General features: G+C 40.0%; 1 protein-coding gene across 1 annotated transcript; it reads right to left on the bottom strand.

Moving 5' to 3' along the window:
* Nucleotides 1-2,188: 2,188 nt before the first annotated feature.
* Nucleotides 2,189-12,905, bottom strand: klc3 (kinesin light chain 3). Its single transcript, XM_083913589.1, has 14 exons — nt 12,777-12,905; nt 10,750-10,998; nt 9,484-9,549; nt 9,168-9,332; nt 8,006-8,081; nt 7,018-7,163; nt 5,790-5,872; nt 5,417-5,504; nt 5,024-5,125; nt 4,155-4,328; nt 3,872-3,971; nt 3,307-3,487; nt 2,844-2,910; nt 2,189-2,605 (listed from the first exon to the last, which is right to left on the bottom strand). Exons 2-14 carry the CDS (start codon nt 10,957-10,959, stop codon nt 2,522-2,524), a joined length of 1,542 nt encoding a protein of 513 aa, XP_083769715.1. The 5' UTR covers nt 10,960-10,998; nt 12,777-12,905; the 3' UTR covers nt 2,189-2,521.
* Between the last annotated feature and the right edge of the window lie 2,319 nt (nt 12,906-15,224).

Raw genomic sequence — 15,224 nt, 5'->3', positions numbered from 1 at the left:
TTCAAATATAAGTTGTATTAAAGATTATTGTTATCGTTCATTAACCTGCCATGACATGGTTTGGTTTTACTGTAGAAATGTAAAGCCGGTGTAAAAACTTGGTTTTCTTACAGTGGCTGCTTATTAGTGTCTGAAATTTTTTTTTTTAAAGTTAATACTTGAAATCAGGAAACTGAGTTTGTTTCTAATCTAAGGAGAATGATTTGATGTAATGTTTTTTTTTAAAAAAAAGGCCTTTTCATCCTGACAAGTCTAGATCAAATACCTGAGCTTCAAACTGATGACCATGACTTAAAAGCAGCAGTTCAAGATTAAATAAGCAGTCCTTAAATAAATAAAAAAACTATACTGTCTACTTATGCAAACAACACACAGTAGGGTGTTAATGTCTCATTGTTATTTTATTTCAGCTTGCAAATATAAAATACAAACATTCATATTCAGAATAAACAGCATCAGGAGATATATATAGTCCTTTCTACATATTTGTTTTCCATTGTAGATGTAACATTCTTCCAAGTGTTTCATGAGCAGACTGTAGTTTCTACAGTAACTCACATTTTAGCGATTTCAGCCCTTACATCAAACAGCAGTGACAGCTACCACAGCAAATGTTCAATCAGTAGTTCTTCATCATGGAAAAATAGGATATACAGAGGGGAAAAAATGGAAATGGGGTTTAAGAAGAGTTTTGTGGACTAAAATCCATGAGGATCAAAGGGAACCAAGATTTTCTAGCAGCTCTCATTTATTAACGTCCGTATCTTACTTTAAACATTCCTGAGGATTCAGTGAGTATGTTTATATTCATTTAATGCTCAAATTAAAAGGAAGAAGCAGTGTTGTAGTCATGTCAACATCTTCAGTTTGAGTTTTAAGTTAACACTTCAAGTCATTCTTGCTATAACACAAACAAAAAGAGCACACTATGCATCATATTAAAAGCTGGTTTACTATTTATAACAGTGAGGAGAAGTCAGTTGTGGATTTCAGGCATTTCAGTGAATAAGCATAGATGATATATACACACTTAAGTAGGCTACCCGTGCCTCAAACTTGTTCTTTAGTGTGACTCTACATATACACCATGGGGCAGTAAGGATCCTTGTTTTTCTGGTTTGCACTTTAGCTACTGGATATTCTGATGTTTGACTGTCTTCACAGGTTCACCACTGACTCCGTATTTGTGTTTTTGAGTCTGGGCAGATTGTCTTTTTGGCTTGTTGAAGTTTATAAGCTGAAACATTTTGAACTTAAACAAACGCATATTTGATTAAATCTCTCTACAGTCTCTACAAATACAGTTGTGCTGTGACATCTGTGGTATAACATGGTCTTCACAGTGTCTTGGATTTTACAGGTGAGGGGTGCAAGAGAGTGGCTTTGAGCAAATGGTACAGCTCTGTCAAGTCTTAGTTCAAGTGAGTCCCTAAACGTCAATCCCAGGCCAGCTGAAAGTCATCAACAGTGACTCAGGCACACAACAATAACTTATGGTATCCAGAGAGCTTAGGACTACGTTCTGAACAGACTGTTAGAAACTCATAATTCAGCAAACGCATCATTGCTGAATATTGGAATGCGTACTTTAGGGATGTTAACATTCAAGTATTGATTGAGAGTGTGATTGATCAAGAATATATTAACTGACAATGTTCATAAATATTCATCTTTTAGGAGTACCATCTTATGTATACATGTGCGTTCATTGTTTCTTGTTAAAAAAAGTTGGTCCTTATTCTCATAATGTGGAATGACAAAACTGAACTGTGTCACAAACACATTTGTTTTTTTAGGATTAGTTTGACAGTATAATATAATTAGAATGACCTGTACATTATAAAGGCAAAACACATTTAAATAACTTCTATAACGGTTTACACTAAAATAGCTTAACTTCTCATGTCACATTTTGATCATTGTGCAAACATTTTAACATCCCTGTGCTTCTCTAGAGAATTAATAAAAGTGTAAAAAGATTATCTGTAATGTCAATGTGCCCGATTCTTTCTAGAGAACATTTTTCCAGTGTCGTTCATAGAAATGTACCTAAAAGGGCGCACTTGCATTAGGAAACACCTAATGTGTGAAATATAAAATGAACTGTAATACAGATTGCTGTTAACATTTGTTAACCTGCTAATGACATGGACTGGTTTAAGTATAGAAATGTAAGACTGGGGTGAAAACTTCGTTTTCTTACAGTGTAAGGTGGTGTAAAATGATTATTTTTAAATGAATAGTTAACCTGAAATCAGGAAAACAAGTTTTTTTCTCATCTAAATCAGGGAGGAATGATTCACTTTCAAGTGAACAGGAAAGAAAGGTCATAGTGCAATGTAGACATGTCATGGTGTATTCGATATGTGGCCCGACGTTGGGACCGCTTTTTGGACAACTATCTTCGTTTTTCTTGAGGGGACTCAAAGTGGAGACTCCTCGTTGGTGTAGGACATGTGATATGAGCGATCAGTGTGTGAACATCTGTCCAGTTTTCTATTGAGAGGCATGTGTGTTAGTGTTAGCTGGTACCACCGAGTGACCCTCGTCTTGTCAGGCTCTGCGTGCTGGAGCTTAGGCCTCGAACATCTGTCAAACGGCTCGACTACGGAAAACAAAACAAAAGCACATGATGGATGTTAACGCAGGACAGATCTTTGACTGGATGTTCAGATAAACATGTACGTGTCAGTAGGACTGTAACTGATTCATGAACTGACTGATATTTGGCTTAGCAGAAACATCACAACAACAAATAAATCATTGAGTTTAAATCTATGAGAACCTGGTGCATTTACGACTCCAAAGTCATGCATGTCATCACTGTTAAACAGTCGGCTCACCTGTGCGCCGTCCTGACTCTCTCTGGCTCCAACATTCAACACGTTCAGAGAGTTCGCTCTCTTCATCCTGGAAACACGACAGAATATTATAAAGAGCTCTGACTCTGTATAAAAGGGCATAATATCACAAAGTACTCTACTCTTCTACAAGCTCAGTTTTACTCATTTGAAAAAATCGGGTGGGGAAATGCTCTGCTGCCAACACTGGTTTAACAAAGTCTGTAAATTGACTTTCAGTCTCTTGACATATCTGATCTGAATATGAAATTAGAAGAATTAGATACCCACCAGTTCTGGATAAAAGTTTGGATATTCTTAAAGTTCACATTCATCATTTGTGTGAATCAACAGGGGTTGTTCCTTAACTTTAACCAGTAATCATCATCATCTATGAGCTTAAAAGGTTCCTTTACTGAAGGGTAAGACTCAGTGGGGGATTAACATCTTTGTAACAGAACATTACCCAGCATTCCTCGGGGTCGTTTCCTCCATTCCGACTCCTCTCAGCTTGCGGACCAGTTTCTCGCTGCTTCTGCGTATCGACTCTCTGAGTTTAGTGAAAGAGCCGCTGCGCTTCAGGTTACCGAGTCCGTCTGGTCCGGAGCCTCCGTCCTCGCCGCCGGACCAGCTGGGACGACCATCGCCTGGAGGACGGACAGACAGAACGACAAACAAACCAGGGAATGAACACACAGTATTCGAAGACAAGCTTGTCTTCTCTATCATGCATTTCAAAAGTGTATATCTTCACAACTAAAGTAAAACTTCTGCAGGAACAAATTCATTGCTCTACGACAACAAGAGAACTTGGAATAAACACAGATAGTTTTCTCAAGTGTTCTTGTCAATGAGTGTTTACTAGATTTTATTTTTTGTAGTTAAAGCGAGGCTGTCACTTGTTTTTTCTCATGAAATTCAGGAGCAATCAAACTCCTCTGTGCTCAGTTATAGTGTTAGGGTCTCATTGAAATCACAATGAGACAAATAAATAAACCGACAAACGAACAACAAAAGATGTGTTTATGTACCTTCTACAGATCCAAACTCCTTTTCATGTGCTCTGGTCAGGATCTCTTTGTAAAGAGCTTCAGCTTGTCTGTATTTCCCCTGCTTAAGATAGCACGACGCCTGAGAAAGGACAAGGAAACAGGAAAGTAGAAGGTTTGATGAGGAGAAGGTGACAAAGGTCTCTGTTTTAAGTGTGAAATGACAAACTCAGTGAGGACAACATGGAAACACAGAGGAGTTGCAGTGAAAGGTAGAAATGCAGAGTGTCACATTCAACAGAAACACTTTCTGGTGTCCTCTCACCAGGTTGTTCTTGGTCTTGGCCACGTTGGCGTCATCTGGTCCCAGTTTGCTCTGGTAGATGTGCAGAGCACGTTCGTAGTACTGCTCCACCTCCTGGTATTTGCCCTGGTTCTGACACAGCAGAGCCAGGTTGTTGAGCTGTTTGGCCACATCTGGGTGGTCTGTACCCAGAACCTGAGGGGCGTTCACACACAAAATACACTGAGGATGAAAAAAACATGAATCGTTCCACAACAACATCTGACACATGAAAAGGAGCGCATATGATCGGTGTCAAATGAACTTCAATGAATGCCTTTACCTAAAAAATGTTTTTTTTAATGTGTTTGTTTAAAATATTTTTACGTGTTTGAAATAAAGAAAAAGAAAGATATAATGGTTTATTGGCCTTAAAGCGCAAAGAAATAAAAAACTCTGCAGTGAGGACATTTTAGTGGTTTTTAACACTTTCAAAGGAGTAACGTGACAACCATTTTAAAAAGTGACAGTAGTTTGGATTTGGGTGTAGAATATAAGTTGGTTATGAGTGTCCGCAGGGTCTTGAAACATTTTAACAGTCCTATTTAGAATTTTCTGTGGCAATACATTTTGTAGCTCGTTTTCAATGTGTATTTGTCCAACAAGGAAATTCAAATTCTAAACTAAATTTTGCATGAATTTAATTTATGAGACAGCTAGATTTGATGTCATCTGAAAAACACAACTGTTACTGACTGACTCTGTCATAATATAAGGAGTATGCCACAGAAAACACAATATAATAGGCTATGCCATTAAAAAGTGATAGTATAGTACAGTATGTCATTAATATTGTACCAGCTCTCAGGGTCCTCATATGTGTAGTGATGCTAGTGTGTGTGTCCCCTCACTTTCTCTCTGATCTCCAGAGCTCTTTTGCACAGTGGCTCTGCTTCCTTATATTTTCCTCTTTTCCCGTAAAGCACTGCCAGGTTGTTGAGCGTTGCTGCCACCTGCACAAACACAAAAGCACAAAGTGTGCATCAGATACCAACTCCGTCTGATCTACATTAAAAGCTTGAAAGGGAACAATTCAGATACTTTGGTGCAATATAGGCCGTCAGCTCTTACAGGAACATTAAGAGACAGATGCTCAAATATCTGTTATAATACATCCTGCTAACAAGATGTTCCCAAGACACTAAACATGTCTGCCAAAAAGGTTTTAGGTGATACAACAAAACGGTGAGTGGAAATCAAGTGAATAACCAGAACAAAAGACAACAGAGTGAGTTTAAACATACAGCCGGATGGTCCATCCCAAGAGTTTTCTCTCTGATCGCCAACGCGTCGTTCAGCAGGTTGGCTGCTTCTTTGTATTTGTTCTGGTCTCTGTTGAGAAAAAACACTGGTTGTCACCTCAGATCAAACCTTTCATATAAAATCACTTAGTCCTGGTAAATAGACTTCTTTGTTCTAATTGCAGAAATATTGTTTTGGTCAATATTATGTTTCATTTCTGTTCATCTGATTCAAATAAGAGCAGAAATGAGCCTCAATACTATAAACACTATGTTTGTAGTTATGGTATTGATGTCCTCTACATGTTATTCAATTAAATGTTTTTTTGGCATGGGGATGTAAATGTTGTTTTGTTGCCTTGGTGACTGGTCTCACCTGTACACCAGCGCCAGTATATTGAGCATGGTGGCTACGTCTGGGTGGGTGTGACCCGAGGACTTCTCGAGGTCTTCCAAAGCCTGTTGAGATATTAAAATAAGTCATTTTCATTCGATTCGTCGTCATTTGATCCGTACATGATGATTTCTATATTTGTCTAGAGAAGTAGAGTAGAGTGCACATCTCCCCCAGGTGTCTCCTCCCTGGCATGTCAGGCTTTCTCCCAGAACTGTACTCCCGCTTAGCCAGACTACCCTGAGTTGTCCTTCAGAGTGTTTTCTCTGTAGTAAGAGCTGTCCACTTGTATTCAGATCACTCAGACTGCATGTTACTGTCAGGTCAGAACAGGGTCTATGGGAGTTCGTCACCTTGCACATACAACAGTCCCTTCAGAGCAGTAGGTTTGATAAGATTGGCGAGCACCCGCCTGATACAGTCTCCACAGCTACAAAGTGCCTCAGCTGAGCAGCCACTGTAGCGTATTTTTCTGATTATAAGTCGCAGTTTTTTTCATAGTTTGGCCGGGGGTGCGACTTATACTCTGGAGCGACTAATGTGTGAAATTATTAACACATTACTGTAAAATATGAAATAATAGCCCGGGCTATTATTTATGTCAGACACGTAAGAGACTAGGCGTATATCAGCAATCGTCACACACACGTCAACCAGTCAAAATTGGGCGGGGGCGGGTCATGGCAGAAGTGCATTGTGAAAAAAAAGATGCTACCTGCTACTTCCGTACCTGTGAGTTGGCGGAGTTGTTCAGAAGTGACAGAAGAGTTCAAGTGGATTTAGTGATTAGCAGTGACAGAGTGTTTGGTAAACGTAGAGCATGTTCTATATGTTATAGTTTTGTGTGATTAGCAGTGACAGAGTGTTTGGTAAACGTAGAGCATGTTCTATATGTTATAGTTATTTGAATGACTCTTACCGTAACATGTTACGTTAACACACCAGGCACGTTCTCAGTTCGTTGTTTATGCGTCATATAACGTAAACACTTATTCAGCCTGTTGTTCTCTATTCTAGTTTTATTTTAAATTGCCTTTCAAGATGAAATGTCGTTTCTTGGTGTTGGATTTTATCAAATACATTTCCCCCAAAAATGCGACTTATACTCTAGTGCGACTTATATATGTTTTTTTCCTTCTTTATTATGTATTTTCGGCCGGTGAGACTTATACTCCGGAGCGACTTTTAATCCGAAAAATACGGTACTCACCTGTTTGCAGAGTGGCACAGCGACCTCGTATCGCCCCTGGGATGCGTACTGGATAACCAGGTTGTGAAGTGTTCGAAGGCGGGCGGGAATCTCGTAGCCGCCCTGCTGGGCTGCGGCTGCTGCACTGCTGTGGTGAGGCTGGGACACTGCACAGCAACAAACAGACAAATACAAAGAAATGCAGGAGTGGACACAAGCCTGAACATGATGAGAGTAATTAATTATACGTTTAAGTCACATTTCATTAATGAAATCCAATTAATTTACTATTGTTGCATAATGATAAAGTGTTTGTTATACAAGATGACTTCAGACAAGAGTAACAGATACACTCTGCCTGCTTTTAAACACATTTAGCTGGATGAGAAAATCATTTGTATAACCTTTTTACCGACATCATGTTTTCCTCTGAAGAAATCCTGATGCGCAAACTCATCATCACGGCATGCAACCAAAATTTGACATCAGACCTCGAAATGTCTTTGCTGCGTGTTAAGAGTTGTTCCTCGAAATGTCTTAAGCAGCAGCCATACAGTTACACTCTGAGTTCATCTGTGAACAGTAAAGACTGTTCAGCTGTACGTCTCTATTAACACATTTACACAGGAACAACATGTGAGACGTTGAGCTCATTATGAAACCACAGGCATTCAAAGGACCAGTGGTTTCCAGCCCAAGGGCACTTAAGTTTTATTTCCTGAGCTTTTGAGACTTCTTTCACCATCCTGACTAAATCAAAGTGAACTTATTTCATTTGTTTTGTGATGCTCACAGCAGCATCTCCTGACATGCATCCTACACTCCCATTCAGTCGGAACAGCTTTTCAAAAACTTTTACTCGTTTTTTCTTTTCATTTCATTTTGCGAATTAACCCATTAATATTTGACCTTCAGTGTTTAGACAAACAAGTGCAGAAGGCCACATTTATGCTATGAACGATTGGAAATCATACTGTATATTACTGATAGAGAAACATTTAAGTCTTACTCTGGGACTGTTCCTCATCCTCAGTGGGAAAGAGATCGTCCAGAGACTCCTTAGTAGAAGAAGTCTCTTTGTCATCCTGAAGTGAGAAACAAACACAATTGACTTACTGTAATACAGTTGTATTATTAAACTAACATATAATAAAACTGTGTGTAATGTAAACGATGTGAAAGACACTGTGGCTCACAGTGATGAACAGAATCAGCTCCTACTCTGCAGCTTTATGGAGCTTTAGAAAATGTTTCAGTGGGGCAACAAAACCACAGACGGACTTAAATCTTCCTTGTTGCATGTGTTAAACAAAATATAAAAATGGGAATGCAAAAAGCACATATATTTAACAGGAAAAACGTGGGGATTTTTAATAAGCGGGCCATTAAAAAAGTCAACAAGACCAAAGTTTAATTTATAAAATCCCAACATGTGCGTTGTAACTTAGAAATAAAGCTCACATTGTTTTATTTCAACTGAAATTCCCTCTTCATTTAAATTAATTGCCCTCAATTGTTTTAACAGGTATATTAACAGCATTTACTTTGAGTGATATAAAAAAGAGCACCAATACCCAAAAAAGATGATGACATGGTGAGTGAGAAAAGGAAGACGAGCAGAGTGACTGTCGGTCAACATCTTTTATCTCCTATATTAGAATAATGGCACACTGACCACATGGTTCCGTCCCAGTGCTCTCATCGTGTCCATTCTTACAGCAGTGCAGCTCTGATGGACCCACTGTGCGCTGCTGTCCAGCACCAATCAGCAGATAGACAGAGTTGTTAAGGATAGTAGAGGATTTACTAGTTCGTGGAGACCAAACCAGAGCTAAAAGCAGCCAATACTAGACTTAAATTCACAAGTCTGTCGCTCTGATGTTTAAATAGGTAACTGTTTGCTAAATGGTGTCAGGCTGTGTGTTCACCCTCTAGATGCCTAAAGACACAGTTACTGCAGCTTCAAGAACCAGTTTCAATGTTGGCTGCTGTCTGCCTTCACTTTGACTTTCACCTATTTTTTTCTCGTCCTACCACAGTAACAAGTGTGGTAGTGTTGTTTGATCCTTGAACACCTAGTTGGCTGGTGAAGTAGTGATAGCAAACTCTTACTGAACAAACACACACACACAGACACAGTTGTATTTGCGTGCGCTGTGTTGTCTCCTCACCAGCTGCGGCTCCTCCATGTCATATTTGCGTATGGAGGACATGAACTGCAGGTGTCTGTTCTGCTCCTCCAGGGTGACCACCTCCTGCTCCCTGTCCTGCAGCCGCTGCTGAGCACCTGCCAGCTCGTCCCTCAACCACTGGTTCTCCTGACAGAGACGACGCACCTGAGGAGGGAGGAAAGGAAGAGGTGACAAAGTAGTGGGGGGGAAAGGGGGAGGAGAAAGGATGTAGGGGTTGGAGGGGATGAAGGAAGAAGGTGGAGATGGAAAGGAAGGAGGAGGAAGGAAAGGAAAAGAAAACAGGAACAGAACTCACCTGAGCACGCAGCTTCTGTTTCTCTGCCTCCAGCGAACCCAGGTGAGCCGACAACGCCATCATCACCTGGAGGGACAAGAGAAAATTGAATCATGACGTACAGATGAATCCCAAGACTGGGAATGACGTCACATCCTAGTTGACGCGTTTCAGTAACAAGTCAGAAAACCATTATATTTAACGGGGTAGGGGGACTTTGACCGGGTTAGCTATTGTTAGCAATACCAGTTGATAACAACGCACTTAGCTGTATATACCACTTACACCAAAGCGACACGTCCACAGATGGACAGTGCTGTGTGTACCACTGATTTAGTGAGACACAAATAAGACAGAAGAGATAATAAACAGAATATCACAACAGCTTTCATTACTGTTGATGCGGGGAGCAGCCATGTTGGATTGTGAGGTTGGTGAGGGGGAAATCCGGGGACATTCCATTTGAAATGTATGATTGGGTACTCACGACTTCCCAGCGCAACTGGAACGCACCATAAAACAAAAATCTGAACTATAATTTATAATCAATTAAAACTTACAGATCAAACGTCAGACATTAGAAAAACACTTCCTTGGACAAAGGTATGGGGAAGTCCAAAAGCCTCCCGAGATCTTTATTCTATTTAAATAACATTTAAGAAAACATTTTGTAATGCTCATCTCATGAATAGTGTATATACAGTACAGTCATGTATCCACTCTTTGCGTTTAAATGTACTTTTAACATTAATGGAAATGTGTTCCTTTGTACTTGGCTTTTAATGTAGGCTAGATCTTCTACCTCTTTGAACTTCATGAGCAATCTTTGGGACAACACTTTCCTTTAGGATAAACAAGGTATAAGTACGTTTTATATTATAACTGTGTTGTTTCTCATTTTGGACGAACACTGAGACAAAAAAATGAATAAAAAGTGAAAACATTTAAAAGATAAAACAAATAAAACAGTAAAAACAGGTTACACCTTCAATAACTGTTTTTCTTTGTTGTTTTTTACTTGAGGGCAGTGGAAACGAGCTGTAAAAACAACAACATATAATCCCCTTATAGAGTTGAAATAGCAAACTTGTTGAGCAGGTAGTGAGCAATGGGATTTTACAGCTTTTCCCTTGAACACAACTGCCAATATGAGCGTGTTGAGAGTGAACCAAAACAGCAAAGTTGTGGGACGTTAAACCCAAAAGAATGAGCTTAACGACCCTATAACGCTCCACAGCGCTTATAGCAGCCGTAAATGACCACAACTGTCTATTCTACAGTTTGTACCTGTGCCTCGCTCAGCCCCAGCTCTATCCTCTCCAGTGATTGGCGGATGATGCCGCTCTTCTCCTGCTCCACGCTGCCGCTCTCTGACAACGGCCGGCTCTCCAACGACTCCTGCAGGTTCTCCAGCAGACTGCGGTTCTCTCCTCTCAGCGCCTCCAGCCCGGCGATCACCTGCTGGGTGTTGCACAGAATCTCCTCTGCCGACAACATGGCTCCAACTCTGAGGTTCCTCCTCTCACAACAACTGAGCTGGGAACAACACAAAGAGGTTCGCACGAATAAAAGAACAAGAAGACCTTGCACTTGTTGTACTTGCAGTAGTGGAAGTGAAGAGAGCAGTGGAGGCAGAGATTGTGGCATCAGTAGAAGTAGTAGAATATTTAAGTGGTAGAAATAGTAATACAATATTAATATGGGACAGTAGTAAAAGTAGCTGCAGTGGTGGAAGTTGTGGGACAGCATAGAAAAAGTAGTAGCCAGTTAGTATCAGAAGCAGTAGCAGCCGTATAAGGACTATTCATAGAATGGGGAGCAAACTAACAGCGATGTGAGTACTTGTGGTATCAGAGAAGTAGTAAAATGTTTAAGAGCAGTAGTAGAAACAGAAGTAGTACTGAAATAAATCAGTAGAAGTAGCAGCAGTAATAACAGTTGTGGTAGTCGAAGTACAGCAGCAGGAGTAGCAGCAGCACAAGTACACGTGGACTCAGCAGTTAACAGCAGTGTCAGTACTTGTGGTATAGAGGTATATTCACCAGCTGTGATAAAGCCATTGTAGTATTGGAGGTCATGATGTTGCAGTAGTATTCGTAGAGTAGCAGAAGCAGCAGAGCGAGTATTGCTACTGCCGTAGATTTAGTGGCTAACAACTGCTGTCAGTGACAGGAGAAACTGGAGGAGGTATATCTGCAGCAGAATTAGTTATTGTAGTAGAAGCACTGCAGTAGATGACTATCTTTCAAAATAAGAATAAAATGATGCCTCCAAATGATTCTTATGACAGTATTTAAAATTATTTTAGTATCAACTTGGCATTAACCCAGCCTTATTTGATTAAGGTAAATAAAAGCCAATATTTAAGGCTTAATAACATCTGCAAACTGGTCACCTTTTGGCTACAGTCCCCTTTTTTATGTCAACCAGGGTAGTAGAAGTGAATGAAGAGGGTTTTAGATTTGTACGTTGTCACCTTTTTCACTACTCCAGAGTTTGTAGGTCTGCTTGATAAAGAAAAAGCATGAGATGTTTGGGTGTGCATTGGCCAAGGACACACTGACCAGGCTGGATCTACATAGAAGCTGTGATTGGGTTGATTTCACTCATTAAATTCACTTCAGTCATGAAATGGAGCTCATTATAAATGTAAAAGTATTGAAAGACAATACTTGTTTCTAATACTCCTTGAGCTGTGGGCAGAAATAAAAAAAAGCAGTAAAGGAAATACAAACTGTGATCAGCTTTACAAACATGATGGCATTCGGTTTCCTCTTTCGCCCTCTCTTTTAAAGGAAGTGTGCATGCACTTTACTAACCCACAGTGTTTGCTTGATTTGATTTGATTCTGCACCAAACAACCTCCACATTGTTCAAGTAACCACAAACGTGAAAAACACACAGGGACAGAAAATACAACAGTGAACAAAATCTACGTATCTCTGTGTCCATCCATACAGAAAAGCAAAGCACAGAACAATATTTGGTGCGTTTTCTAACATTGAACTGCACATAAATGAAAAGAACTGCTTTGTTTCCTGTGGGCGGTGCAACAGACCTCGGGGTCAGTTTACCAACATGTCAGGAATAATGTATTTCCATGCTAATGTAAAGCCAACACACGCCTCTCCGCTGCTACAATGACGACTGCGTCACATTACGACATATTCCTGCTCACTCTTTGGTGGAAACATCTGTACTGTACAACACACACACACACGGTTGATACCCGTGCTGTGAAACACGATGTAAACACAGATAAGGACCTGCAGTCTCTTTCACATCCACAGCCACAGAAGTTATTTATAGCCTACCTGCTAAATCCAGGCTCCGCCGGTGTGCTTTTGTCTTTTTGTCCACTCTGAGCTCTTGTTTATTTATGTATTGTGTTTTCTAAGTGGAAAGCGGAGTGAGTCATAAACAGCGCGACATTTCCGCTCCCGGTATCTCTCGGTTTATTCACCGGTGGACAGGTGGGACGGTGAAAAGCAGAAGCTGTGAGGGATTCACCTGCTGCTCGGCGGCTCTCGGCTCCTCCTGTCATCACACGCTCACGAGCATCAAGCTGCCATAGCAATACAAACAACTTCCGGTTCTCACCTTCAGAGTAAAGGTCTTATCGTGCACTGCATTTGAGATGCAGAAGTGACAAGTTCTCAGGTGGAAACAATTAAATTATATTAATTATAATTAATTTTACGATAAAATACGTTTAATGTTTATATGCCACATACGAGTCAAATCCTTCTTTCAGTGGTGAAAACTAAAGTACATCACAGTACTGCACTTAAAGTGTATTTCCAGCACAAAATCATCCCAGGGTCTTTTTCAGCACTTAGATACACCAAATAAGCCATCGAGGCAGTTTTTTCTGTGTAACAACTATTAACAGAGAAATCTGGTAGAGTCGCTAACAGGGTAAAATGTATTTTTTAACCACTAATACTGCTCAAAATAACAGCAAACCTCTGCAGTAGCACAAGAAGAGTCCCGTTTATAGTTGTTACATAAAACCTCTCTCGATGGCTTATTTGATGTGTGCAAGTGCCGAAAAAGACCATGGGATGATTTTGTGTTGGAATTACACAAGTACAATTAAAAGGCACTTGTAGCCTAAACTTCACTTGAGTATTTCCACCCTGTCTGACAGCTTTAGTAGTTTTTCCAGATGACAGTTTTTTTACCCCCTCCCTGTTCAGTGAAAACCACTTATCTCCAGATGTGTTCAATATTTCAGATTTTAGGTCTATATTTATGTGTTAAAGGGTAGTTTATACAGTATGACAACAATATGGGACGACAGCACTGTAGACATGGATTAATGCGCAGGCTGCTCTAGGCCGCACATGTGCAAGGGCACAGACTGGAGAGACTGTTTATAATCATTCAAATTTACTTTAGAGAAAAAAACCTCTGCCTATTAGCCAATTATGTATGTGTGTATGCATGTAATATCCCTAGCACGCAAGCATGGCACTACATTACTTATTTTCCTGGTAAAGCATGATAAGTAATAGGGGCCCCACACAAAAAGCCTTAACCCGCCCCTCCGGAGCATTAATTTAGCAGCAAACAAGTGTATGTTTTCTACGTACACACATAGTGGAGTAAAGGCACAATGAAGTCACTCTCCCTCTGTGCGCGTGGTAAACCAGATGTCTCTGTTGTGGTAGCATGTTAGTGCATGTGGCCATAAAAAACATTGGTATTCCACATATTCTTTGAGAACCGTGTGGAGGCAATCCCAGGTCAGTATATTTTCAGTTCAGCCCCTTTAAGTAGAACTCAACATGTTTATCACCTTAACTATAATTGCGCATTAAAAACACAGCGCTTTTATTTTGAAGGCAAAATCTCACGACTTCCTGCAGTTGTCCATTTATGTGCTCGTGAATTGACGCGTCTGAGGAGCTTACCTGATCCCATATTTCCCACCATACACCGCGGCACCGGGGCTGGCCGTGATGTCCTGCCCGGGACAAGGCCGCCTATCTGCGGGAGAGATGAACTGCCTGCAGGGGGACAGACAGTTGTTTGTGTCAAATATGTGTCAATATATTGATGGTATATCGATAGTTTATTGTTGAACTATTTCTATATATAAAGACAATGGTCAACCTAAATCTGATCACTTTCTTTAAAGAAGACTTTACATCAACATATAACAGATAGTAATAATTATTAGATCTATCTATAATGGATAAGTATATTATTTGATTTTATTTTAATAATTCTATCCCTGTATTTCATTGAAAAAGTTTGTCTTTCTAAATCCTAGTCCATAACTTTTTATTTTGAATCCATCCATCTCATTGTTCCTCTCTTAAGCCCTATAGTCACGACATTATTTTATTTTCATAATGATCTTTTCATCAAACAGATCATAATTTAAAATACAGGTATGCTTTACTTCTGTTTAAATTGTATCTAAAAAAGGTATTACTGTTGTCTCGTGCCTCATGTTAGCCCTTCATTCATGTGGTTCATGTGCCCCAGAGGTCACAGTGTGGAACCAGCTTTAGTCTGAATAATGTCACATCAGCTAAGCCTGTGGTTTTAGGAAACAATCAACTTAAGTTACATTAACACTTCATTACCGCAGCATTTAGTTCAGCAGCTTAACATAAAGTAACTGCAGACACACTGGAGCTTAAGAAAGTGCACATTTTTTTTGTATGTATGCATTTGTGACCCGTGGGCAGATTATGACACAATGGACCCTCTGGGTGCAGACATGTGACAGCCCCCACCCCTCCAACATA

The sequence above is a fragment of the Echiichthys vipera genome (assembly GCF_963691815.1).
Source record: "Echiichthys vipera genome assembly, chromosome: 5".
Classification (NCBI taxonomy): Eukaryota; Metazoa; Chordata; class Actinopteri; order Perciformes; family Trachinidae; genus Echiichthys; species Echiichthys vipera.
This window is presented reverse-complemented; position numbering and strand designations above follow the sequence as displayed.